Source organism: Lupinus angustifolius, chromosome LG01 (genome assembly GCF_001865875.1).
Source record: "Lupinus angustifolius cultivar Tanjil chromosome LG01, LupAngTanjil_v1.0, whole genome shotgun sequence".
NCBI lineage: Eukaryota > Viridiplantae > Streptophyta > Magnoliopsida > Fabales > Fabaceae > Lupinus > Lupinus angustifolius.
Window position 1 is genome coordinate 21153728 of NC_032009.1, and position 27240 is coordinate 21180967.

General features: G+C 31.2%; 4 protein-coding genes across 7 annotated transcripts; 2 read left to right on the plus strand and 2 right to left on the minus strand.

The window, feature by feature from the left end:
* LOC109354265 (cytochrome P450 734A1-like) lies at positions 291-4919 on the plus strand. Its single transcript, XM_019596635.1, has 5 exons — positions 291-760; positions 2163-2386; positions 2490-2734; positions 3201-3582; positions 4371-4919. The coding sequence occupies exons 1-5, from the start codon at positions 484-486 to the stop codon at positions 4827-4829; spliced, it is 1587 nt and encodes a 528-aa protein (XP_019452180.1). The 5' UTR covers positions 291-483; the 3' UTR covers positions 4830-4919.
* On the minus strand, positions 12778-16412 carry LOC109354272. 3 transcript variants are annotated; one of them, XM_019596659.1, is made up of 3 exons: positions 16320-16412; positions 14870-15291; positions 12778-14537 (listed from the first exon to the last, which is right to left on the minus strand). In XM_019596659.1, exons 2-3 carry the CDS (start codon positions 15269-15271, stop codon positions 13695-13697), a joined length of 1245 nt encoding a protein of 414 aa, XP_019452204.1. In that variant the 5' UTR covers positions 15272-15291; positions 16320-16412; the 3' UTR covers positions 12778-13694. The 3 variants fall into 3 exon arrangements, with proteins under 3 accessions (XP_019452204.1, XP_019452194.1, XP_019452212.1); XM_019596649.1 differs by having other exon boundaries at positions 14870-15315; XM_019596667.1 differs by having other exon boundaries at positions 16268-16376.
* On the plus strand, positions 19955-21689 carry LOC109354288 (probable receptor-like protein kinase At5g20050). Its single transcript, XM_019596679.1, has one exon. The coding sequence runs from the start codon at positions 20056-20058 to the stop codon at positions 21403-21405; it is 1350 nt and encodes a 449-aa protein (XP_019452224.1). The 5' UTR covers positions 19955-20055; the 3' UTR covers positions 21406-21689.
* On the minus strand, positions 22117-24620 carry LOC109354300 (deSI-like protein At4g17486). 2 transcript variants are annotated; one of them, XM_019596712.1, is made up of 4 exons: positions 24367-24620; positions 23309-23596; positions 22587-22667; positions 22117-22349 (listed from the first exon to the last, which is right to left on the minus strand). In XM_019596712.1, exons 1-4 carry the CDS (start codon positions 24491-24493, stop codon positions 22225-22227), a joined length of 621 nt encoding a protein of 206 aa, XP_019452257.1. In that variant the 5' UTR covers positions 24494-24620; the 3' UTR covers positions 22117-22224. The 2 variants fall into 2 exon arrangements, with proteins under 2 accessions (XP_019452257.1, XP_019452249.1); XM_019596704.1 differs by having other exon boundaries at positions 22117-22352.

The window sequence follows — 27240 nt, forward strand, 5'->3', positions numbered from 1 at the left end:
GAAGATTTAGCGAAGTATTAGGTAACTATATCAACTCACTCCTTTGTTCCATACTTATAGTAAGACTCTATAAGAATATGTCTCAATCCAATTTTTGTTGTGACTTTTTACCCATTAAAGATTAAACTATCTTCTAAACTTGAAAAAAATAATCATAAATTACGTAAATAAGAAAAATACAATAATAAATTGGGACATGAGTAAAATAAGTAAAAATAGTATATTGGTTGACCCTTATAATTCCAATGGCGGCCCCTAAGGCGTTGATCCTGCCTTAACACCTTCTCTAAAACCAAAACCACCTCTTCCTCACTTCTCTCTCTTTCTCCTTCTTCTATTATAAACCCAAACTCACTAACAACAAATATAACTTAACCAAACCAGATAAAAACCCAAAACCTATTTCTCTGCCACCACACTTCTCATACATATATTTTCTGTCTTCATTTCTCTAACAAAGACAAATTTGATTCTCAACCTATAATGGAAGTCCTCTTGTCTTGGCTTAACTTTTTTTCTTTCTCTTTAGTGCTTCTTCTACTTGTGCTTAAGGTTACTGTAGTACTATGGTGGAGACCTAGAAAAATTGAAGGCCATTTCTCCAAACAAGGAATTAGAGGACCCCCTTATCGTTTCTTCATTGGAAATGTTAAAGAACTTGTTGGCATGATGTTGAAGGCTTCATCTCAGCCTATGCCTTTCTCTCACAATATTCTCCCTAGAGTCCTTTCATTCTATCATCACTGGAAGAAAATTTATGGTACTTTTATTTCTCCTTCTTCTTTTCTTAAATTTTTTCTCTTCCTCAACCAATAAAATATTTAGTTATATATCCACCCTTTTCAGTTTTCACATGGTTTTCAAGACATGGGTTTTATGTTATGTTATGTTATGTTATTCCTCTTACAGTAGTCTCACGCCTTCAAAATTCTTCATCCAATTCAAAATGAAAAAAAAAATGCATTTTGTTTTATGTTTATTATTAGACAACTTCTTTGAGCTTTATTTCTTATGATCTCTAGTTGGAAACTAAAGATCAAAGTCATCCTAATCATCATTGAAGTTGGAGTTCTTCAGTGCCATGATGATGATGATGTTTCTTGTGCTACTTTTATGATTCTAACTTCAGAATTTTAGTCTTTTTAAGGGTCTCTTATTCTGGAGTTTGGGTACTTCTTTTTTGCAACCTTTTCAGGTTTTTATTTTATTTTCTGAGGTAACTCCTTGCTGTTTGATGCATGATGTTGAAGTTCCAAGTTTTGAGTGTAGTAGCTCCCACCTGACCTGGTTTCTCTCATAATTTATCTTTATTTCTCCACTATACCCTCAAAGCAAGAAAAATCCAACTAAGTGCTTGATGTTGATGTGTAATGAGACATCTGTTTCCTACTGACTTCTCTGTAAATATGTCAGTAATACAAATCTTGTCCATATTCTAAATTTCCGTTTCCTATAAATGAAAAAAAAAAAGTATCTAGATTATTGATTAAGCATTCTCACATATAGAGTCATAATTTTTACGTTAGATAAGTGCACATTGTGGAGTTGTCATCTGCATCTTTTCTATGTCCTCTCTCTTTTGTATTTGTATGTGAAAGAATTGAATTTTGACAATGTAATTGTATATGTTTGGTAACCGTTTTAAACTTCCCCCACTTCCTGGCTCTTTATGCTTTCTCTATCTCTCTCAATGTCTCTGTGCATGTAGGGTCTACACCCCGGACAAGGATAACCTGTCCTCGAACGTGTCTCATTCTCTGTCTCAAGCTTATCACATTTTGCTACATAAAGAAAAAAAAATTTCTAAAAACAAAAAATCACATTTTGACTGTCTTGAAACATGAAATGAGACATGGCTCAAAACAAGTGATCCGAGTCCCTACACCCCACCACTATCCATGTTTCCTCTCAAACTAATGGCTGTCATGTTTCATGCTCCTTCCTCTTTTGCAAACTTCACACTTACTACTTGAGGCACTGTGCTACTTCCCATCTTTGTGTAATAGTTAAAATTTAATGCAAAAACTCATTTTCATTTTACCCTAGTTAATTAATTAATGCTTCAGTTATATATATATTGTATATATTTTGATAAACTCATTAAGGAAGTTATAAACTAATCTTTATTATATTATGTTGATAATTGTATTTTATGTATACAGGTACAACATTCCTAGTTTGGTTTGGACCCACTGTTCGTCTTACTGTGTCTGATCCAGACCTTATACGAGAAATATTCACATCAAAGTCAGAATTTTATGAAAAAAACGAAGCTCCTCCACTTGTGAAGCAGCTAGAAGGTGATGGGCTTCTTAGCCTCAAAGGACAAAAATGGGCTCATCATAGAAGAATCATATCTCCCACTTTCCACATGGAAAATCTCAAAGTAATTAGTTAATTAATTTTATTTTTAAGTCAATGGTGTATTAATAAAATTTCATGTCTAATACATGTTTTTTCCCTACTACTTTATTATTATTATTATAAAGTTGTTGATACCGGTGATGGAAACAAGTGTGGTGGAGATGTTGGATAAATGGTGGGTAATGTTGGATGAGAATGGTGAAGTGGAGATTGAAGTTTCAGAGTGGTTTCAAAACCTAACAGAAGATGTTATTACGAGGACTGCATTTGGAAGCAGCTATGAAGATGGTAAAGCCATTTTTCGGCTTCAAGCACATCAAATGCTCTTAGCTGCAGATGCCTTCCAAAAAGTCTTCATTCCAGGTTACAGGTACAACCATACAACAATAATATAATAGTGTCCAATGAAATCGACTATATTGATCGAATAATACATAGACCAAGTAGTATTGATATCGAAAAAACTTTACTAGTTGTTATGTCTCGATAAATTATGATAATTCTCATTTTATATATTCTTCTTAATCAACCTTTCACATGCCCACCCAAATATATCTTTAGACATTGGACCATACATTTTCTCCAAATTAATAAAATACATGTGTCGTAAGTTTCTTAAATTTCTTTAGTATCTTTTCGTCTATCAATGTAACAACTATATCCCGAAATTATTTAGACACTTTATTCATTTCAATTATAATAATAATCCCCTAATTATTTAACTAATAATTTTTTATTTGTAGTATAATTCTCTTATACTTATAGTAGTACTAAGAAAAGTTATAAATTATTGTTATACTAATGTATAGTTTATTTGTGATGTACAATATTTATAGATTCTTTCCCACAAGGAGGAACATAAAATCATGGAAATTGGACAAGGAAATTAAGAAATCTCTGGCAAAGTTAATTGCAAGAAGGAAAGAGAATTGTTGTGGGAATGAAATGAGTGTGAAAAATGGGCCAAAGGATTTGCTGGGTCTAATGATTGAAGCTTCCAAAGCAAACTCATCAACCAATGTTACAGTAGATGATATTGTAGAAGAGTGCAAGAGTTTTTTCTTTGCAGGAAAACAAACCACATCAAACTTGCTGACGTGGACAACCATTCTCTTAGCTATGCACCCACAGTGGCAGGACCAGGCACGTGATGAGGTTCTCAAGATGTGTGGAGCACGTGACCTTCCTACAAAAGACCACATTGTAAAGCTCAAGACAGTAAGTAAAACAAAGCAAAAACAACCCTTTCCCCACTTAACCCACTTTATGTTCAATGAGAATAGGTTTTGGACAAAAAATCATGTTTTGTCTCTTAGCCTTTGTGTTTGTGTTTGTTTCTCACATAACAAACCAACTTGCCACCTTTTGCTTCCTCTTACCCCTTGTGAAGGGAACATGAACTGCAACTTTGCTCATTTACATCTCTCCAAGTGGAATGTGGATCAGTTGTTCCACATTTTGTATCTCATCGTCTCTCAATCTAAAGAAAAATTGTCATATATTTAAAAATATAAAATAATATTTTTATGCTATTTGGTAAAACATTTGGCTTGGGATATGAGACCATAATACCAATTCTGTGTTCACACTAACTTTTTCATACCCATCATCAAAATAAGGATTTTGCACTATTCTTTTCAATGTTATTGTCTTACTTTACAACAAAATTTTGACATTATATTTAACATATTAATTTTTCTCTCTTACATATTTTCACCCATTTTGTACACGTTCTCCAATAATATGGTATCATGGGGAGGAAATAGATCCTTCATTCTAAATCATATCCGATATATTATCTTATACCAATAATAATGAAGCAAAAATGATAATAATAATAATGATTTCCATTTTTTCAATTGAAATGTAATGTTTTTCATTACCACAGGATAATGTATGAGACACGATCTAAGACAATAGATTATATTAGTTTCCAACTTTTTTGTTATTATTCTTCCTGAATGTTTTATTATTATAATATAACTTTGGGCTATAATCTGGTGCAGCTAAGCATGATCGTGAACGAGTCTCTAAGACTATATCCACCAACAATCGCAACAATCCGACGGACAAAAACAGATGTAGATTTGGGTAACTACAAAATCCCACGTGGGACAGAGCTATTGATTCCAATCCTAGCCGTTCATCATGATCAAGCTATATGGGGTAATGATGTGAATGAATTCAATCCTGGCCGTTTCTCAAAAGGTGTGGCCCACGCAACAAAGCATCCAGTGGCATTCATTCCATTTGGTCTAGGTGTGCGCACATGCATAGGACAAAACCTTGCACTGTTACAAACCAAACTAACCCTTGCAATTATGTTACAGCGTTTTAGTTTCACGTTGGCCCCTACTTATCAACACGCACCAACGGTTCTGATGTTACTCTATCCACAATATGGTGCACCAATCATTTTCAAACGTTTGTTAAAATTAAATGATGATCTTCATCAAGGGTCATGATCGGAAGTTAAGGTTTGTTCGGGAGTTGGATTTTGGAAGTAAGGAAGGAGAAATGAAAGGCTTGATAGTAATCTCACAAATGTATTTTACAGCTCCCGAACCTTCCATTTCCCTTCATTACCATCCAAAATTCAACTTTCGAACTAACCCTTAGAGTTTATCTAACGTGTGCAAGTTGGTGTAGAGTATATATATGTGGCATGAGTTTAGGCACCGAAAAATATTCCACTATGGTTTTTTCCATATAAATGTTTATTAAAAAATGCATATAAATATATAAGAGAGGTGTGTGGTTAGCATAATTACAGTGGTGCCCTTTCTTTTTGTCGATGAATATTTATCATTTTTTTTTGTCTTCAAAATATACTGACTCTAGCATGTGAGGTTTGGTTTGGTTTATGGCCAAGTGTATTTTGCCAATTGCAATGTAGTTGGTAATATTTTGTAGGATTTTGCTCACAATTCCACTAGAGAGGTACTTGAATTGTGTATTCTGTGTATATTTCCCTTCTTTTTTTTACAGAGATTTGTAATTTTGTAAGTCTTGATTATTTAATCCTATTAAATGTATCTAAACATTTCTCTCTATTTTTCTTCTATGCTTCACTAGTATTATATATATTAAATTCGGTAAATTATAAATTGTAAATTGCAATCAATTAGGATTCTTTTTCTTTATGAACTTTTGACAAAGAACTAATATCTTTCCATGCTATCTATCTAAAAAATATTTATGATTTTCTCAAAAAATATTACTTTTAGAATAATCGATTCAATTATTTGTGAGAAGAATATATAACTTGTGACCATCATTGATAATTCGAGATGGTAGGTTTTGTTGATACAAATATGCTATATATATATTTTTTAAATATCAACTAAACTAGTTGGATATTATCCTAAAGCATGGATTTACTAAGTAGTTCAATATAAAATTCCAAAAGGCCATCACATGGAGATAGCATATGAGATTTCTTCTTTAAACCAACATGTATCATCTAGTAGAATTGATGAACAAGTGTATAAATCATATCTTAAGAGTTGACCCACAAGATATAGACATTCAATAATTTAAAGTATGTCTTTAAAATAATTGAGTAATAATATTATTTTCTAGTAAAATTTAAGTAATTTGGATCACATAGTCTCACAAAGATTGAGTAATCATATATCTACCCTTTAATCATTAATCAACTAATATATACACACTTTATCAAATAGTGATAAATTTACCTAAGAAAATAATATTATCCTAATAGAAAGTGGGAACTAGAAAGTACTGAATGCACATAGAAAATCATCAAAGTTGTAAACCATGATCTCCCACTAACATCCAAGACCCACAAATCTTTATTATTAGTTGTCCCCTAAGAAGAAGCATTGAAGATTTTATTTCATAATATCATCCACCATGATGAAGAATCATTGCATTTTTTCAATTTTCACCTTACTTTTGCAATCTCCATAGATGTAGTTGTAGACTTCTATAACAAAACTCATGAGTAGCACAACGATAGTGTAACTAGGCAACTCCACCGTCCTTCACTTTCCAAGAAAGACATGTTATAATATCCCTTTCTTATTGCATGGTAGAAATTGAAGCTTTCTTGAATTAAGAGAGTTATTGCTATACAGTTAAGATTGCGAAACCCTATAGTTGTTGGGTTTCTAAGTTTTCTTCTTATGTAACATTATTTATTCAGTTTAGACTTGTGAATCGTGCAAATCCTGTTTTCACGCACCACTCATTCACCTCAAATTAGTACAAGTTAAGATTTAAGAACACATTTTTGAAGAATGAGACTCGTCTCGGAGTGGGAAGTGATGCCAAAAAAGAAAGAAAATGTCATTTGTAATTGCGTTTGTATCATTATGTTTATTATGATATGATTAATTTACTCTTAAAACTAAAGGAAAAAACTGCACTCCCCGAGTTTGGCCCATTTTTGAACACAAAAAAAAAACATAAACTAGCATGAAACACAATTAACTATTAGGAAAAGGACCTAATTGGACATAGTGACATTCTTTCTTAATCAAATTTAAGAGGGGGGCAAATGGGAAATAGTTTGTTTCCCATGTAGATTCCTTGTATTTATTAATAGTCATGTTCGAAGGGCCATAGCTATGAGTAAAAAGAGTGTTAAAATTTAGAAATTTACTTTATTCTCATTATACAAAGGAAAAGGCTTGTGATCCAAGCAAATAAATGATACAAGGTTAACAAACAAACTAACTTTAAGTATCAACAAAGTCTAGTGGTGTAAGGTTCCATTGGACTCCCAAGGTCGAGAATTCGATTCTTGTAAGCGATACTTGTTGAGAGGTACAGCCACGAACCCTGAAAGTGATTAGTTCTTTATCCCAAAAAAAAGTGAAGAATACTCTTAGTAGTATAAAAAAATTAACTTTATGTCCTAACTAACTACATAGCTTCCTAAAATCAACTTCTAAAATAAACTTGTGTTACTTGAAGAGTTTAAAGGGAAAATTGTATAATTAAGACATGAAATGTTGTATCAATGCAAAGGGGACCATAATCCAGCACATTGTATATTGAAATGTAATTTAGTAAGAAGTAAGATTTAGGGCAACACTACCCTTGGGTAGTGCTTTTTGGGATCTTCTAATGCCCTTTCCGGGGAGTGGGGGAAAGAGCTCTAATTTCTTTGCATTTGGATGGTCCCAAAGATGAATGGGGTAGTGAAGATCTTCTTGTCTTCTAATTTCAGTTTTTTCATGTTTAGCCTTTATTAAAATAAACAAAGCATGCCATGCACCATGTGGCCCCATTCCATAACTAACATCTATATTCTTAATTTTTTTTATGATATGCTTAATGTGTATATAGTAAGGGTATTGGGTAGAAATTAAAATGTGTTATGTTTCCTATCATCCTATGTATAACATAAGATAATAATATGTTTTTGATTTTTTTATAAAAAATCTAATAAAGATTTTCTATCTTTTTACTTTAAAAAATTGTACACTTGGAATCCTAGCTAGTAGCTATTGTGAGTCATTTATTTATGTTAATCTTGGAACTTGTGTAAATGTAATTTGTATTATACCGTTATTAATTATAACTCTATTATCATCATTATTATTATTTTCAATGTCATCATTATTTTTATATGATTTGGCATTCTGTTTGTCAGTGTTTTGGTTGACATAACTCAAGTACGGTTCTGTTGTGAATCATTGATATTTATTGATTTTATTCACACATATAGAACTTTTATCTTAATATATATAATTTTATTCCTTAATATAAGTAGTTAGACCTCATTTTTCATACATCTACACTCTAATGTTGCAATTTAAATAAATACATATTGGCTGCGAAACAAAAAGGAATTTTAGGACCATCAATGGTTAACAAATAAATAATTAGTTACATAATCATGATATTAAGTATTTAATTTATGCCATAAACATAAAAATACTTAGAGAAATTATATTAACTTCCATAATTTCAGTTTTCAAAAGGTATTTTTTTCAGTTTTGAAAGGCATCAACTTATAATTAGAGAGAAAAATATGGAAAATAACAATAAAACAAATTTATGGGTAGCTTTATTCTCGCAGTATATGCCTCGAGCATACCAATCACATAAAACAAGAACATAATAATGTCTCACGTACAAATATTTTTCATTATCCAAATTGTTAGTGATTATTTTGCATCTCTTTAGTTAGTAGTCACTAATCCCCGTACTAATTGTTATTATTTCTATGACAAATTTTTATTATTTGAATATATAAATGAATTACAAATGAGCAAAGTTAGCTACAGTCACTGTAGCTAATTCCTTTATGTTCTATTTATATTCTCCCCTAATTTCTGTAATTACAATATTTTATTCAGTTAGATATTTTTCTTCAGAAGATTAATGTAGTAGAGTCTAATTAATTTGAATACACATTTATATAATTATATCTAAGCACATACACTCGTGTATAATAATGGAGCCTTCTTCTGTTACTTTGTGCTTTGTCTTAGCATTATTCCGCGTTACTATCTTGAGTGTTGTCCCCTCATGAATAACTAAATGACAAAATCTACATTCCAATTAGATCTTAGTTCTGCACTGCATGAAAATTGTATCAGAACCCTAACAAGAAAAAAATATATAAACTGTATTATTATTCATGTTCTTTTAATGTGGAATACTACTATCTTGTGGTCCTCAAAATAATAAATTTCTTTATGATAATGAATGGACAGCTCATGTTATTTTTGTAAACCTAACCCACTGTTTCTTGCTTGTACTAATATTTTGTTTCTCTGCTAAAAAATAGAGAATATTTTTAAAATCCCAAGTAAATGTTTGAGATCTATGGGTACTGGCAGGCACAGTATTTTTGCAATAATAAGAAATATTGCATTAAATAAATGTTGAATGTCCCCTAATTAGGCACTTATGCCAAAGTAATTGAGCTGGTTAATGTCTGCTTTTGTTAAATTAAACCTTGTCGGTCTGTCATGTACCAAATAATGTAACGAGGATCCTCTGTCCCAGATTGTGTCTCTCACCAATAATAATGTGTTATTCAATTAAATAAAAAAAATCATGAAAATAAAATTATGTTAATTGTTGTAATTTTATTAAACAGGGACAAGAAGAGACATGGTTTATTGGGACATGTGATATCGCTTCCAAATAACAAGGCGTGATTGTCAAAAATTTATGTCTGATGAACATGCCATTTCTCTACATTAAACCTCGCCTTAGTATCAATATCTCAGTGTGTCAGTTTTGCAGAGAGATTTCAGGCCCATATGATCAATTTTCCATTTCCCATTACATGCTACTAGGAAATGTGTTATTATGAACCTATAATTCCTTTCAATATTCGTGGATTAGGTAGATCTGACAGCCATAACTCTTTTTTTGGTTACAAAAAAAAGAGAGAGATGTATTTGTTTTTTTATGCTCTAATGGGAATAAGGTATCAATTTAGTAAGACTTCTGGGCATAAAAATTGGAAACGGGATACAAAAATTTCAAACTTAGCTACTGATTTTATACCTTGAAAATGACTATTTTTTTTCATCAAATGTTTGTATGTTATATGTCAAAGTCTACTAAATTCCCAATCAACATTCAACAATGATCATTTGAAAAAAAAACATAGAGAAATCACAGTATAGATGTAACCCTATGTTATTGGCATGACAAGATCCCCCTTTTCATATTATATATATATAGGGAGTGATTCAAGTAATAACGGTTCTTATACAAAAATTGTGACAACAATAAATCTGAGTTTTACAACCAATCATGAATGATTAAGATTAAAAGTTAGTTATCGATCATATGATAGTCGTATACAATCATGTAAATGTATCTTTTAAATTGATTATTTAAATAAGATCTAATGATTCATATTAATTGTTTTGTTCACTCGATCTATATCTATGATCTTTCATCCAAATAATATGATTATGATTTTGGCTTTAATGTAGTTAGATAAAATTGAAATATGGAATGAGATTAAGTGTCACAGAAAAATTAGTTTACATTGATCATATAAACTTGTAATTCATAAACTTGTAATTCATCTTTTATGCATATAGATAAATGTAATAGCTAGGGCCAAAAGTACAACATATAAGGGCAAGATAGTATATATGATAAAAACATGCTCAACATCAACAGCTCCTGAGGTTTAAAATTGGGATGAATATTAGGAGATAGGACCAAATTATGAAAAGACCTGTCCCATATTATTTGTCACAATTAAATTCTCCTGTTCATAGAGGATACAGTTTCATGTGATGTGTATGATGTAGAGATTGAGAGTGACCCTAAAATGGTTATTCAAAACTTGTAGGCTTTCTCTTTCTCTAATAGTGTAAGAGAGAGGCAACATCACATGGGAGTACCAATCATGAAGGAAGCAAATGAGACAATGGTAGAGGATTTGGTGGAGCCACATTAATGCACAACTCATTTGTAGGTTTCATATCCGTCAACTCTTTTTTAAAGTGTTAGAATAAATGTGAAACTCATTCTATATGTTTTTGGGCCTAAGTTATCAAAAAATCAATTATGGTTCCTCAATATACTGAAAATGAAGTCCCTTCAAGAGTAAAATGTTAAAGGCATTTTACCATTTTATATATAACAAAATGATGTATTTATTCTTAAAAAGAAAAATAAAAAATAAGGACTCATCTCTCCCATACTAAAGATGATACTTACTCTCCTTAATAGCACATTTGATTATTTAAATGTACAAACAATATATTAAAATACCTGTTTTGTTGCCGTAAAGAAACTCTAAAAATGGGCTGCTGAAGACTGGTATTTCAAAATTAAGGTTTGTTTGGTGATACTAGTTCCAAGCCCATATCATAAGGTATTATTTGAATCAAAAAAATCAATAATTAAGTATTTTTGTTATTAATAACACCAAGTTATACATTGAGTGGCATTATCTTATTAGAAAGCATATGTGCTGCTCAATAGTGTAGGTTTACATTGTATACCTTCCCGCTTAATATATGAGAGATAAGTATAAAATGATATTATAATTATAAATAATTAAAGTTACTTTTAACTCCTACAAATCACAATTTCATTTCTTAAATATAAAGTACTGAATTTTGATATATAAAATGATTTTATTTTATCTTACAACGAGGTAGTTGAACATTGAAATCATTTGTTATAAAATCTCCTGAATATGATGCTATGTTACCAAATTGATGTGGGTTTGATATGCACTCTGATATTGCTCCCTTTCTATCCCCAATTGTGTTTACTATTTCTGTATCCCATATTCTACAAAGGCTCAAGGTTGCACTCTTTCATCCAATTAGAGAGATTGTTGCTCTTCTAATAATATGTATATTCTACTGTTAAGATTTCATGTATCACAAAAGAGATTGAAAAATGACTCACTAACAACCAAATTTTCCAGCATTCTTGTAGTCCAATTATCCAAACAATGTATGGGTCCATCATGGTACTAGCCCATTTTCAGCTTCAAAACCAAGATTTTGAGCGAAGATATGATTTTAATCATTTCATGTTTTTAAATTTTAAACGTTACTAGCAGTAACACATGTCACCGGTAGAAAATTAAACTCATATTTTATTATTTTACCTAATCTTAAGTAGTGGAGAATACATGCTTAAAACTAAACACATGTCAACCAGTACATAAATCTCTCAAAAATATATTTTCACAATTTAATTATTAATAATACTTTTCCTCTTTTTGGTAATAGCAAATACTTTTAATTTGAGTAGTGGAGAATACATGCTTAAAACTTATATTCCATCTAGCCATTAGAGTAATCTTACACAATCATACCTTGTGTCATTCTGGCTTTAATGAGGCCAAGTTCTTCCAATAGCCATTTGAACTTTATGCCAACTAATCATTGCTCAACAGTGCAAGCTTACAACCACACAAAAAAAAACATGTTCGGTTACTTGTAAAGGAATACATATGTACAAGTAGTGGAACAGTATTGTTCAAAGTAGCATGGCAGGTACATGAATTGAAGGGATAACCCAGTTGATCAATATCACACAAAAAAATGTTCTTCCAAGTTCCAAGAGTCAATTGATAACAATTTGAAAGGAAGTGAAAATTAGCCATGAGGTTGTACCCAAGTCAGAAACTAAATCCTATGTAGCTAGCAATTTCAACTGCAGTTGCTCCTATTGGTACTGAACCCCTCCCACCCCTTTGTAAAACTTCTACTTATTTACTAATTGAGACAAATTATGTTACTATTTGCTATCTCATAAGTTGTCATGTTATACACAAATATGCAATGTAATAATCTCTTGCAAGGTTCTTCTACCCTAGTTAGATTCAAATGAGCATTACAAAGTAATCTACACTGGTAACATTTAACAATTAACTAGGCTTCCGCATGCAACAATCTCGGTGTAATAGCAGTGATCATTTCATTTGCAAGACATTGATAGTGAGACATGCATCATCATGAAAAAGATATCATATCATAATTGGATAAGCTAAAGTGTAAACCAATTAGTCATTCACATATCTGGGTCAGCTCATGGCGGCCACAAAAATCTGAGCATCCATCAACAAAACAGATATCTGAGGCTAACTTCACAAGACTATGTTAGTGTTGGCTCATCAAGAGCCACAGTAGGAAATCCAGCCCTTGCCTAGAGGGAGAGAAAGGTGGCACACACCAATATGATCAATACACACCTGGAAGCGACACAGCGACACCTATATTCCTCCAACATAGTCCTGGAAAATGCAGGGGAAGCATTATAGTATCTGCAAATGACATTGTTTAAACTTCCAACTTATGGAGTCACATACAAATAAGTAAACTAAAGGTACAACCATAATATGTTTGTATGGAGATATTTAGTAAGCAAACACAAACTTCTCTCTGATTAAAGAGGCCTGAAATGAATGCAATATAATCTTTTAAATTCAACTTAGCATGAACCATAAAGACAATATACAAACTTAAGTTCCATAAAGCATCCTAGCCACTAAGCTTCATTACTAAATCAACATTTTTGAGATGCCACTTAATTTCAAGTATCAGTAGTCAAGATCATGTTTGTCAAAAGTCTGAAAAATCTAGAATGTTATAAAGGTTCCATGATCATCCTGTGAAGTATGTATAGCATAACAAGTCCACAGGAATTAAAAGCATAAATGATCAGTTTAACAAGGAATCAGAGATGTTCACTAATATACATTCATTTCAAACTATATACTGACATAAAACATAAATGATGGAAGGCATATTTCATCTTTCTTTCTTACAGTTGAACTAAGCTAAGAACAATCTAGTATGAAACTCTATCACTAAGGGAAAAAAGTATTAAATTGAAGAGAGATAAAATTCCTGTCATCTGAAAGGAATATTGTGTTCAGAAGAAATCAAGTTTCTTAGCTCCATTAAATGTTCATCGTTTGATATGTGGAGCGAAAGACGGAGGTTTGTCATTAATTCTTCTTGTTCCCAACTTAAGGGTCCTGATGCATGCAACGCCTCAATTGTACAACGATAGGCGTCCAACTCTAACCTATGGATTTTTGCTGCCAACTCTTCTTGTGTAGGAGGGTAACAGCAACCTTCCTCATATCCCCTCGGGCAAAAAGATTCAGCATCACTAAATGAACTGTAAACATCTTCAGAAGGACCTGCAGATATAGGAAACTGCAAGTTATAGGAATTCCTGCTATTGATACTACAACTACCAACAGAGCATGTGACACTATCAACATCATCTAATTCTATGTTTTCTCCAAATGGACAACCAACAGCGCCACTTTGTTTCTTCCTCTCTATATCCATATCAGAAATGCCAGTTTTTCTCTTGTTTACAGGTGCAGGTAAACGTTCTTCAGGGAGCACATCTCTTGGAAAACTGACACCGTGTACCTGTTTGAGTAGTGTGGGTGGATTTCTAACCCTTGCTCTGTGAAATCTTCCTTCATTTTCAATTGCTCGAAACTTAGGAGGAGGTTCAGCATATGCCTCAACTTGCGAATGGCTTCCTCGTTTCAATGCTTTAAAAGAAACAAGATGGGTGTCCAGCATAGTCTGTTCTCTCTTTTGAGAATTATAGACATTGAAAACTGGCAATTTTGTCATTGTAACTGTCTTCTGAATTTGAGCACTAGAAATTAAATTCTGCCTGGGATTGAGTGCACGATCACGTTTTCCATTCTCGCAGCTGTCTGAACCCTGAAAATTGGAGAAGGATAAATAACTACTCAGCCATAAAACACCATGGAGGATCCCAAAACGATAATCCAAAGAAGAACCAACAAAAGATAATTACAAAGAGTTTAATATCTGAAAGTATGGCAAGACAAACAACCCAAGCGAACAGTGGCACTTTTCTAATGTTTGATTAGTTACTTTTAACATTGAATAAATGGAACATCACATGTTCAATTAAAACCATCTCAACACATGATATATAACCAGATCCGATCTGCAAAAGTAAACGACAATTGGGAATTACTATGGAAGACCAAAAAAGCCAAAAGATTGAGAAGACGAAATAAAGCTACCTCTCCGACCACAATCCACTTGCCATCCTGCCATGACTGCCTCACCCGAATGTCAAATTTGCTCACTTTAAATTCCAAAGAAGATCCAATTAGCCTGACGAAAATGTACTTATCCCCGAAAACCTTCAAAACTGTAGCCATCTTCCAAGATAAATTCTGGAAGACCTCTACAACATCACCTGGACACCAATTCTCGATGAGTTCAATTGCAGGCGGACATGGCCTTATGGCCTTCCCAGATACCCGCTCCACAATTGCCTCGCCATCAACCCCTTGATATCCATCATATTTAATAGTATAACACTGGGCATTACCACAGATGACCTCTGCACATAGCCAAGAGCCGGAAGGCACCTCTGCTTTGCTTAACACCTCCACCTTAGCTCCTTTCTTGAATCTCATTGTTGCAAATATATTTATCGCTGCAAAAATTTCAATCCGAACACCTATTGTTCAATAGCAAAATTAAAAAAAGAAACAAGACAAATTTGTTATCACTTAAAAAAAATATGTGCACATATCATTTAATCTCCCGTTCAAATAAAATCCAATAATTTATATTAATTGTTCTCATTCATCATGATCACCATTGTTCTCGGTTGACTCACTGTATGTGTATATAATGCAAATTGTTATCAATTACTTACAAAGTCACAAGAAAAAACAATTAAAGTCACCTTTTAAACCTTGTCAACATCCAGAGACCATTGAATGTATAATAATACTATAATGATAAAACTCAATAAATAAGCATATCAACTAAAAGGTAGATAGCAGATATTGATAATAACAAAAACATCAATTTGAAACTATTAATTGAATTAATTTAGATCTTGACTTTTAATCCTCAAAATTTTGACCACGAGAAAAAGTAAAGGACCAAACAAAACTCAATACCAAAACTCGTAACAAGTATATGTTCAAAGTACACGACGAGAATACAAAACAGTATAATTTAAAATATAAACAGAAACAGAAAAACGTAAACGCACCAATAAGTTATCATAAACTACAAAGTGCTATGATATGATCAGAACAAAAACGAAAGCCGTTAAACCGATTTCATATAATTTGAATGTTAAACACGATAGAATATGCTCTACGCCAGTAATTAAAATAAAAAATATTCTGTGTGATTTTTTTTCCTATGCAATTTACATTGTGAAATATAATAAACAATAATAAGATAATGAAAACTCATTAATACCAAATTAGACAGAGAAAAACTCTGATTATATTTCTTTCACATTCTCAGCAACCAAACAAAAAGCAAAAGAAGCAATGACATCAACAAATCATTCGTAAAATTGAAATTGAAGCTCGATTATATTTATATAAAAAATGAAAAGAATGAATAATTAAACAAAAGAATGAAGAACAGAGAAGCTGAATTAGTACATAAACAACAAGTGTAGATAATGAAGATTGTAAGAGAAGAAATTTCACTGACCTTGGTTTGTTCCCGATTCAGAAGACGATCTTTACGTCTCTGTGATTTTCACTCTCTCCTCTTTGTTATTGTGATTCAGGGGTTGTTGCAGCATTTTTCTTTTTTCCCCTTTTTATTTGCTTAATTATCATATTCCTTTATTTCAATTTCATTTTCAAATAGGAAAGTTTTTTATAAGTATATTTTTATGTATTTTTTGTTTATGATTTTTTTAATAAATTAAGTATAGGTAACAAATTTATTTTATGAATGAAGTTTATAAAACATGAATTTTTTATTTAAAGAAAACAATATATTTAGATTTGATAATTTTGATTTGTTTTTTCAATTTATAACCCCACGTATTTTAATATCATAATTTAGACATCATTCTATTAAAAAACAGTTTATAATCTTACATACAAAATTTTCTTTGCTAAGCTAAGTGCCCAAGAATAGCTTGTTCATTAAAAGTACATCTTAATTTAAACATTCCTTTTGATCTCATGTATCTCCTCTTTTTGAGTTTTTTTTTCTTCAAAATATATCTTCATTTATTCATTTTTAGACATATGTCACTTAGTAGTTAGTATTAATTTATACAAGGCTACTTTACCTAATTAATACAATTTTCCGAAATATTTACTCAAATAAGGTTACTTAAAATTATCTACTAAATTATGAGTAGTGAACTAAGCAATTTATATGTATGTGGTAGTTAAATAAACTATTTAATGATTAAGAGAATATGTGATATCTAGTGGCACAAAACTGATTTTGTCATACATATCATGGCTAAAGAAGAAAAGTTGAATTGGGACATTGTCTAAATCAAATAATCTTTTATCACTAGGGATCGAACCTAGTCACCTAGGTGACAGGTGAAAATACTTACCACTATACTATGACTTAGTTGAAAATTAAGTAAAGGACACTACATGTGAATGACCAAACCCCCTATTCTTAACTCATAAGAGATAAAGTAGGTAGGTGAGTTGAGATCCTCTCTATTAATAGAGAGACAAGTACATCCAAAATAAGAGAAAAAATATAATATGATTTGATATTTTTACCTTTAAGATATAAGGATATAATATTTTTACCCTTATGTATAAGTGCAAAAATATTAATTTGTCTCTCCACTAGTAGAGACTATATTGGGTAAGCCATGATATCTTAAAACTAGTTGTATTCTAAGAGATAGCCAAACTACAATGTCTTCTAATGGCATAAGTACAAATTGATGTTATTATGTTTTGGTGACATGTGGTGTCATTACTCAGGCTCAAACACATCTTGAGCTTACAATTCATCTTGGTGGAAAGAAGTCAGACTCTCACGGTGGAAGAAGGGAAAAGGTTTGCATGGAAAGGAAGAAATGAGAAAATTTAAGAGAGTTAAAATGAGTAAAATTGAAGTTTGGTGAAGTGAAAAAATGTTCAAATCTCAATTTATTATTGGTTATATATACCATTTGTACCTATGGTACCATATATAAGTTATGTTCACATATATTATATTAAAATTAAAACATTATAACACAAATTTCAACTCACTTCATCTATTGTGTTTATATACCCATCATGGTACCTCATCCATGGTTTTCATGGGTAACATTATAATTCTACTTTGATGGTTTTTTTCATCAATTTCTCTCCATAATAGGGTGGAAATATTTTTTTGTTGTCCCACACAACCTTTTCCTTTTCATCCTATTTTTTTTGCTAAACAAAGAAGGGAAAATATGTAAATTCATTCATTTCTCATCTATCGTTTTCTTTCCTCCCATTTTCTATAGAACCAAATAGAGAATTTTTTATACTACCAATAATATTCATACACTTCTTGGATAGATTATTAATCCATTTAAGATACATGATTGCTTCTCTTAATAAATATCGCTCTCTGGAATTGAACATTTGACATTTTGACTTTTATAAAGATTCAGCAGGGCCTTATACTACCAGACCAACAACTTATTGGTTAACCAAAAAGATGTAAATGTAATGGTATAATTATAAATAATTGTACAATGCATCAAACAAAATAAATCACGTAAAAATATAATGTGGTTAGTAAAAAACATGACATTCCATTATGTGTTACTTATTTTATTTTCAACTAAAGATTAATTTCATTTAGTGTGGGATATATGAGGTCATGAATTTAAATTTTATAAACAATCTTTTTATTTGTGGCACTAAGCCTCTATTACAACAACCTCCCCATACTTCATTAGATGTTTGTTTACAAATTGAGTTTAAAAAAAATGAATAAAAATAAAAGACTTCGGAATTATGTTAGGAGTATATTTCTTAACTAAACCTTTATTTTCTCTCTAGAAAACAATGAACACATACACCACCTTCTTTTACAGAGTATTGTGTCTATCTTTACTAGAGAGGGGTCACCCAAAATAATTAAAATTCAGTCTTTGACCTTAAGGCCTTGTATTAATATTTTCAACAACTAGAACAACTTTACATTTGGTTAACGAGTCACTTATTTTGATTGTTATAAATTATTAGATTATTTAATATTTGATAACAATAATTTTAAAAATCAATTAAAATAATTGACACTCTAGTCCCTACTATAGTTAACTCCCCTTTTATCTCCACAAAAAGATCTTATATTCCAAAAAATTATATATCCATATCTTTAGTTAATCAAATACAAACAAATAATATAAAAATATCAAATTATATTTTTATAATTTTACTTTATAATTGAGTATGATTTTTTAATTAGATAAAAACACTAAAACACAAAATGGGAGAGTTGATTTTCATTAATAGAGAACTCAGTTATTGACCAAATAAAAGCACGCGTTTGTGAAGAGTTATTTGGTCAGTGCAAATCCAAGCGCTGACACTCTTGGCTTTTCTAAATCAATTAATTTCTTGGTTGCTTCTTACTTCTTGGGTATAATATGAATAAATTTATTATAAGATTTAATATGTATATACTAACAATGTAAGTATTTTTTACAATGACAATCAATAATCTATTATTCATATGTTAACTACTATTGACTCTCATACAAAAGTAATATAAATCAACAGTGAATGATATATCAATAGTATAAATTTTTTTACACTAACAATACATAAATTTTAAACTCACATATATTCCTCTAGAATCTATATATGAGCAAAAAAACAATGTATATTTGGACCAAAAAAACAACGTTGTTCATTTAGTAAAAACTACCGAATATCCCACTTATTAAAAAAACCAATATCTCATCTTTTATCTGTATTAAACATGCGGAGAGGTTCCCATCAGTGAAATTAATTAAATATATTAAATGCAAGTTGAATTATATTCGAGCAAATACTCATTTAGTCATTATATTTTTCGACCTTATTAATTTACTAACTCGAAAAAAGAAAAGACCTAAATGTCCCCAAAATTTCAAATGTAAACCAAATTAGTCATTTTTAGCATGTTTTATAACACTTGGTAGAGATTAATTTATGTCAAAAATGATTAATTTGACCCACTTGAAATTTTTGGGAGCCATTTTTTAATTTTTTTTAAAAGACTAAATTGGTAAATCAGAAAATATGAAGGACTAAAATAAGTATTTAAATGCGAGTTACTTTTTTTTGTTTGTAAAATCATAAATTCAACTAACCTCTTCTCAACTCTGGATATGTCAGAGTACAAGATGGAAAAAGGCATAAGAGAACCATTTATCATTTAGTTACATCTAAATCTTGAAACAAAGAAGAATAAGAAAAATGAACTTTTGATGGAGGACAGAAAAGTGATCACTATTGCTGCTGTGTCAGTGATTATACTGTTCATAGTTATCATAGTTGCTCGTGTTTCATTGAAGTTGTCTAAGGCCTTCTTCCTCATTCTTGGTGCTGATGTTGCTGTAATCCTTGCTGTGTTTTCATGTGTGTTAATCAGACAACGTTACAAAACTAGGAGGAATTTGATGGAGTCAAGGTTGAGATCAGAAGGCAGAGAACTTAGAATAGAGTACAGTTTCCTAAGAAAAATTGCTGGTGTTCCAACAAAGTTTCGATACAAGGAGCTTGAAGAAGCAACAAATGGGTTTCAAGCACTTATAGGAAAAGGGTCATCTGCTTCAGTCTTCAAAGGAATTCTGAAAGATGGTACTTCAGTAGCTGTGAAAAGAATTGATGGTGAAGAAAGGGGTGAAAGAGAGTTCAGATCAGAAGTTGCAGCTATTGCTGGTGTTCAACATGTTAACCTTGTGAGACTATATGGTTATTGCAATGCTCCTTCAGCTCCTAGGTACCTTGTTTATGAGTATGTTCCAAATGGTTCTTTGGATTGTTGGATTTTTCCTTCAAATGATTTAACTAATAGGCGTGTTGGTGGGTGCTTGCCATGGAATTTGAGGTATAGAGTGGCAATTGATGTTGCTAAGGGACTTAGTTACCTTCAACATGATTGTAGATCAAGAATCTTACACCTTGATGTGAAGCCAGAAAATATACTTTTAGATGAGAGTTATAGAGCACTTGTTTCTGATTTCGGTCTCTCGAAGCTTGTTGGAAAAGATGTGAGCAGAGTTATGACTAACATTAGAGGAACAAGGGGGTATTTAGCACCTGAGTGGCTCTTAGAGATGGGAGTTTCTGAGAAAACTGATATCTATAGCTATGGGATGGTTCTGTTGGAGATAATTGGAGGGAGAAGGAATGTGTCAAGGGTAGAAGATCCAAAGGATAAGTCTAAGAAAAAATGGCAGTTTTTTCCAAAGATTGTGAATGAGAAAGTTAGAGAAGGCAAGTTTATGGAAATTGTGGATCATAGGCTAATAGAGATAGGGGATGTTGATGAAAGTGAAGTGAAAAAATTGGTGTATGTTGCTTTGTGGTGCATACAAGAGAGGCCAAGATTGAGGCCTAGCATGGCACAAGTTGTTGATATGCTTGAAGGGCGTGCTAGGTTGGATTTGCCACCTGATACTAGAATGATTCTTGTTGATTTGTTATCTGTGGATGAAGATCCTGCAACAGATAATAATAATCTGGCAAGGTTATTGACCTCTTTGTCTAGTCATGGAGATAATAATATATCTGCTTACTCAATGGGAGGAACCACTGTTTTATCTGGCAGGTAGATAGCTCTAAGTTGATTCTGCTTGAGGATCTTCCTATTTTTGGTTCTGAAATCTGAATACATTGTTTATTCAATTGTATAAATTGGTAACTAGTTCTAAATTTTTCAGTAGAGAAATTATATATTATAAAGTTATTTCTTTCTTTTCTTTTATTTTCCTATTACTATCCCTTATGTGTGTCTTTTTTTAAACATTACCTGGTGTTGTTATGGAATATCTTCATGTTCATAATTCAGTCATGGCATTGTTCTTTTGTAAATGATTTACAGGTTTCATTTGACTAAGTCTTTTGCCGGCATTGGCATAAATTTATTATAGGAATCAGTATTTTCTTGCATAGACAGTAAGAGTAATGATATGAAAAGATTCAGTCTACTCTTGCAAAAATAATACAAGTGGCTTCAATAAAAAACAAGACATGATTTAGAAGTCAAACTTAAGACTAGTCCAATCATTTATTATTCATTTGGAATTTAAAAATGAATTTTGGAGGTTGGTAGAATAGTATTAAGTAAATCCATCATCAAATTATTTTACATAGTATATTTCAAGATTTGTGAATTTTATCTCTTTAGATCAAATTTGCATATCATCCACTAATTTTCAATTAAAGCATTTTCTGTCAAAGACTAATCCTTTTGAGAGATCACAGAAGAATTGAGTTTTTTTCTCTTCAAAGTTGAATCTCAATGGAACCAAAGAGAATGTAGAAAGCCATGGAAGAATGAGAATTTTTCAGAAAAAAGAATCATTGCAAATCAAAATGGATAAATATTCAAGCCAAATACAGCCAGTGTATTCCCAACTCACAAATCACCTTCATTTTACTCGGGCATCTTTAACGAAAATAACATCACCAGATAGTGGTAGAATGAGTTTTTCTAGCTCTCCATTTTCTGTTGAATCCTCCGCTGTCGCGGTTGAATGAGATTCAGCAAATTCATCTTCTGCAAACATTCAACACAGAAGGTCATATATATTTACAACAACAAAACAAAGCCTTTTCCTACGGTGGGTTACACACTTACTTGGGTCAGACACCATTTTTGTGTTCTTTCTATTATAAACCATTTAAACCCAAGTCCTCTTTAATGGCTAGGTATATTAACAAGTTGGAAAAGCAGTATGCATCAGGATACATGTTGCTTGGGAAAAATTAAGGAACAATAAAAAATACACACCTGAGTATTCATGATATTCAGGTAGCCGTTTAACTCTTGTTACTTGAAGACTTTCAGGAAGTAGACAGCTGCACAAAGCACCTGAAAATTTGACCAAAAGGTTGAGCTTAGAATTTGCTTATCGTGTTTTCGTCAAAGTTGTGTCTGCATAGTCTGCGGGAATAGAGAGCATACAACATAAAAAGTACGGCAGAGGTAGAAGGACAAAATTACAAATGACTATTTTCTTGTCGGAGGACACAATAACAATGGTTGTTTGATATTTTTAGAGAAAGTAATTTTCATCCCTGAACATAAAGAGAGAGAGAGAGATGTAATGCTATAAACAGCACCAAAACATGACATGATTAACAGGTTATGTTTTCTGCAATTGTCGCGAACTCAATTCAAATATTGAGTAACAACAATAAAAGTTTTATTTTTGTGATAGATAATATATTTTTCTTCCCCTTTCTGCTCAAGTAAATTTGTAAGAACTCAGAAAAGTTTGTGTCCTATAATGACACTAAACTTCATAAACCAATAATGTTGGGTAGACAGAAGTCACAGAACTCAGAAGATTGATGTTAGACATGTCTCTCACTTGCTAAAGTGATATAGATGAAGCAGAAAGCAATAACTGGCAAGTTCATAATAAGGAATCATAAGATAAATATGAAATAAACAGATATATAGAGTTGTGAAAATTAAGCTCATAAATCATTTCCTTTAACATTAATTACCTAGCTTAGCAAGCCGATTCACCCAACCTGGGATTTGTTTTGCGGTCAATCTCAATGAGAGATCATCCGCAAAATGATTGCAGTTCTTAGATATAAGGTGATAGGTATCCCCGTGATACTCGCAAGCCATTTTCTCAATAAATGTCCGGAACTCGGAAGGACTCATGTTTGTTTGGCCTAATGTGAAGGAAGATCTATATATAAATCCAGGGCAGGTCCTTGGCTCCACTTCAAAAACTCCACTAGCTGGGAACTCATGAGCTCCAAATCCATACTCCCTACCATGCACTGTTCAGGAAAAAAAGAACCACAGCTTCACCAGATTAACAATAGCAACCGGAACAACATAGAACATCAACCTAAATCACCAAGTATGTAAAATTTTCTCTTCTGATTAAGCATCAAGGAGTGTCTCCAAACAATGGCATGCTTATTCAGAAGAGCTCAAATAACATAAGGACCAAATATTTAACACAACTGCATTAAAGACTCGAACTCGAGACTTCTGGTTAAGTTAGAACAACCCCACCAGTTGATCTACGTGATTATTGGTCTCACAAACAATATATGTCAACACATAATGTCTCCTAAGGATGGCTTTTGAAGAATCCCCAATGCATCAAATATTTGTTATAAAATGAATTTGATGCTAACAAGTTGTTTATAATGTCAAATATTGTCTTAAAATTGAAAATTGTAGCTCTTATTATGAAGTAATGATCATAAACCTAATCTACCACTTGATTGTTGTATAGTACAGAGTTAAAATCCTTAAAAAAATGTAATACACTGTATCACCTACCATTCATTTGTTGTTTTCATTTAAGAGTCGATGATTAAATATTAAATATGAATAAAGACAATATAGGTGCATACATATTTTTTATCTATTATTAGTCACAACCATAATGTAGGCCCATAATTCTACCCTAATAAAAGAAAACAATATATAAAGATGGCAGTATAAGTCAAATTGAAACATAAAGATGAAAATAAGAAAGTAAATTGAAAATAATAAACAAAAAAAATAGTTGAGAATGTGATGTAAAGGGATATACCTTGAATACCGGAGTGATAGATTCCAACTCCAAAGCAATACATGTAATTGTTAATAGGGTTGAGATCGTACACATTCAACACCACTAGAGTACTATTGTTGTTATTGGAAGCATCCTCGATCCCCATTTTATAAAGCTTAGAGATGAAATAAATCGAACAGAAGAGAAAAGTAATAATTAATTATAATTAAAACATGGAGAGAATGGTAGAGATGAATGAGCGAGAGTGAGAGAATACAGATCCATATATATTCTGAACAAACTCAGAACCTTGGACTTATGAATTATGATGATGCTGATGTTGTTTTGTGCCTTTGACTTTGAGTCAAGATAACACTCACATTGCTACTTGCTACTGCTACAACAGCGTTTCGTTATATTTGATTTTAGTAACAGATTTTATCGCTATAGTCGGGCCAAACATTTTTAAATATTATAGATTTAGATGTAAGTGATCATGGGAGGGTTGAGATCTAATTTGTTCTGTTTATTTATTTTTTTAATTTCCTCAAACACTAACTCAATTCTAATTGTCAAGTGCACTAGTTTTTTTAATATGAATTCACCTTATCGATTAAATTAAATATAATATATACTTATTTTAGATAAAATCTTTTAAATATTATTTAAATATGTTATTTAACATATAAAATGATATATATGTGTAATTTTATTAATTATATATATATATATATATATTTACTTAAAAATATTACATAATCAATAATATATTAAATGTTATACACAAGAATAAATAATTGTGCAGTAGCATCTTAAATAACTAGAAAAAATATGCTTAAAAATATGAAATTGTACTAATTAATTGGTTGTTAAATGAAATGCATCATCTATTTTAAGCAAAAGATATGTTAATTTGTACGTAATTTAATATTTATTTATAAACATGAGTAATGAGGATCACGAGATAGGTGGAACTTGTCTCTTACTAGACCTTACATATTTATTTGAGCTAAATTTTGAATTCGAAGTCAACAACAAATCTAATGAAATCAGCCTATATTTTGATCATTTCATAATCAAGTCATATTAAATAAATGGATAGGGTAGCTTGGATTTGCCTATAGGTTTAGATGTCTAAAAACTTATCTATTCTAATAAATCAATCTATTTAATCATATTACATGTTGATAATTATGTTATGATTAAAATATTATATATGAAATTTTAATATAAGAAAATATAATTTAATTGATGATATTAAATATTTTATTTAGAGGTTTGAGAGTTTATTTAAAGACTTAATAGCGGACTATACTATTTACTTAGATTATATTGCTGTCAGATTTATGGATAAGTTACACCTAACTCTTAACTTTTTATAAAGATATAAACAAATCAAATTCATATTAGTGTAGAGTTAATACATATGCATTGTTAGAGACTTAGAGTAAAGATTTATTTATAGTTATTAAATTATTTAACATTTATATATATTTTTTAAAAGTCAATGATGATTAAATATAAAAATAAATATAATATATTAATTATATATAAAATGTGTATAGTGTGAGTGTATATATGCATTTTTTTCTCAGTACTATATATGTGTATATTATATATCGTACAAGTTTAAAGCAAAGCAAAATGTCAATACGGTTGCTTTCTTCGTGCACTTGAACTTTTTTGTTGTTTAAATAATTAATATTGTTCTATGGGCCCGGTTAAAGAATCAAATGAAAATGGCGCCTTAAATAAGATATTTTAAACTATTAATAACGTGATATAATCAATTTTCAATGAAATGTACAGTGGATGAAACAAGTGAATGAATCCTCCTCATACAACTCAGAAATTCATTTCAGTGACTAGTTTTCTCTCCTTTTATCTTTCTGTTACTTTTGGTTACAAATTTACAACTCTTACACTTATTAGGAAGGAATATAACTATATAAGTCACTTGTTGGGCTTTTGAGCCCATTGATGCTGAGACACTTAACACACAGGCCCAGGAGGATGGTGTCGGTTTCAGTGTTTTTTCATTATAGTTATTTTGCAATATTCTAAGCCTGTATCATGCAAGTGATGTATCGGTTGGCTCAAACATTATTGAAGAGGAAAAGCGAATGCAAAATTTGATATCAGGTTCTTAATTTATGTGCGAATGAGTCTGTAATGAGTATTATTCCTTATATTTGTTTTGTTTGATGTTAATCCTATGTATTGTACTAGGTCAAATATGAAGATTCGGAACGACACATATTTAGAGCGGCAACCATACTATCGAGAAACATAAGGGAGTTGGGTATATGCAATTTAAAAACATTGAACTTAAACACAAACATTAAAACATGAAACAAAATAGTTGTCTTTGGACCCCATGCCCATGATGATATGTCTGAGACAATAACAAATCAAGATCGCATTAGAGTAACACTCCTGTTTTTCTGATATTTTCATCCGTACGTGTCCTTCTATGTTTGGTCCACTTTTCACTGAATTTTATGCTTCTCATATATTATATCATTCTTATACATTTTTATAATTATTATAATCGCAACTTCACATTTTTATTTCTGCTCTTTCTTCATATATGCAGAGTTACCAGATTGGCCACGTTTTATTGAGTCAGTGTATATATGCTGTAGATTATTGTAGGAGTGGAACACTGATACTCTGAAAGATGTTTATGTTTATGTTTCTTGTTTTTGTGTCCTTTTCTGTTTGCTCTTAACAATTCTTGTCATTGTAATGTGACCACACATTCTGCCAATTCATTATCCATATTGCTGAGACTAGTGGTACATTTCAATGTACATATACAGTATACGTACAAGCACACTTCAAAGCTTAGAGTAGTAAAAAAATGATAATAGTTAGACCTTAGGCCATCTTTATATTTTTCTGAACCCTTTC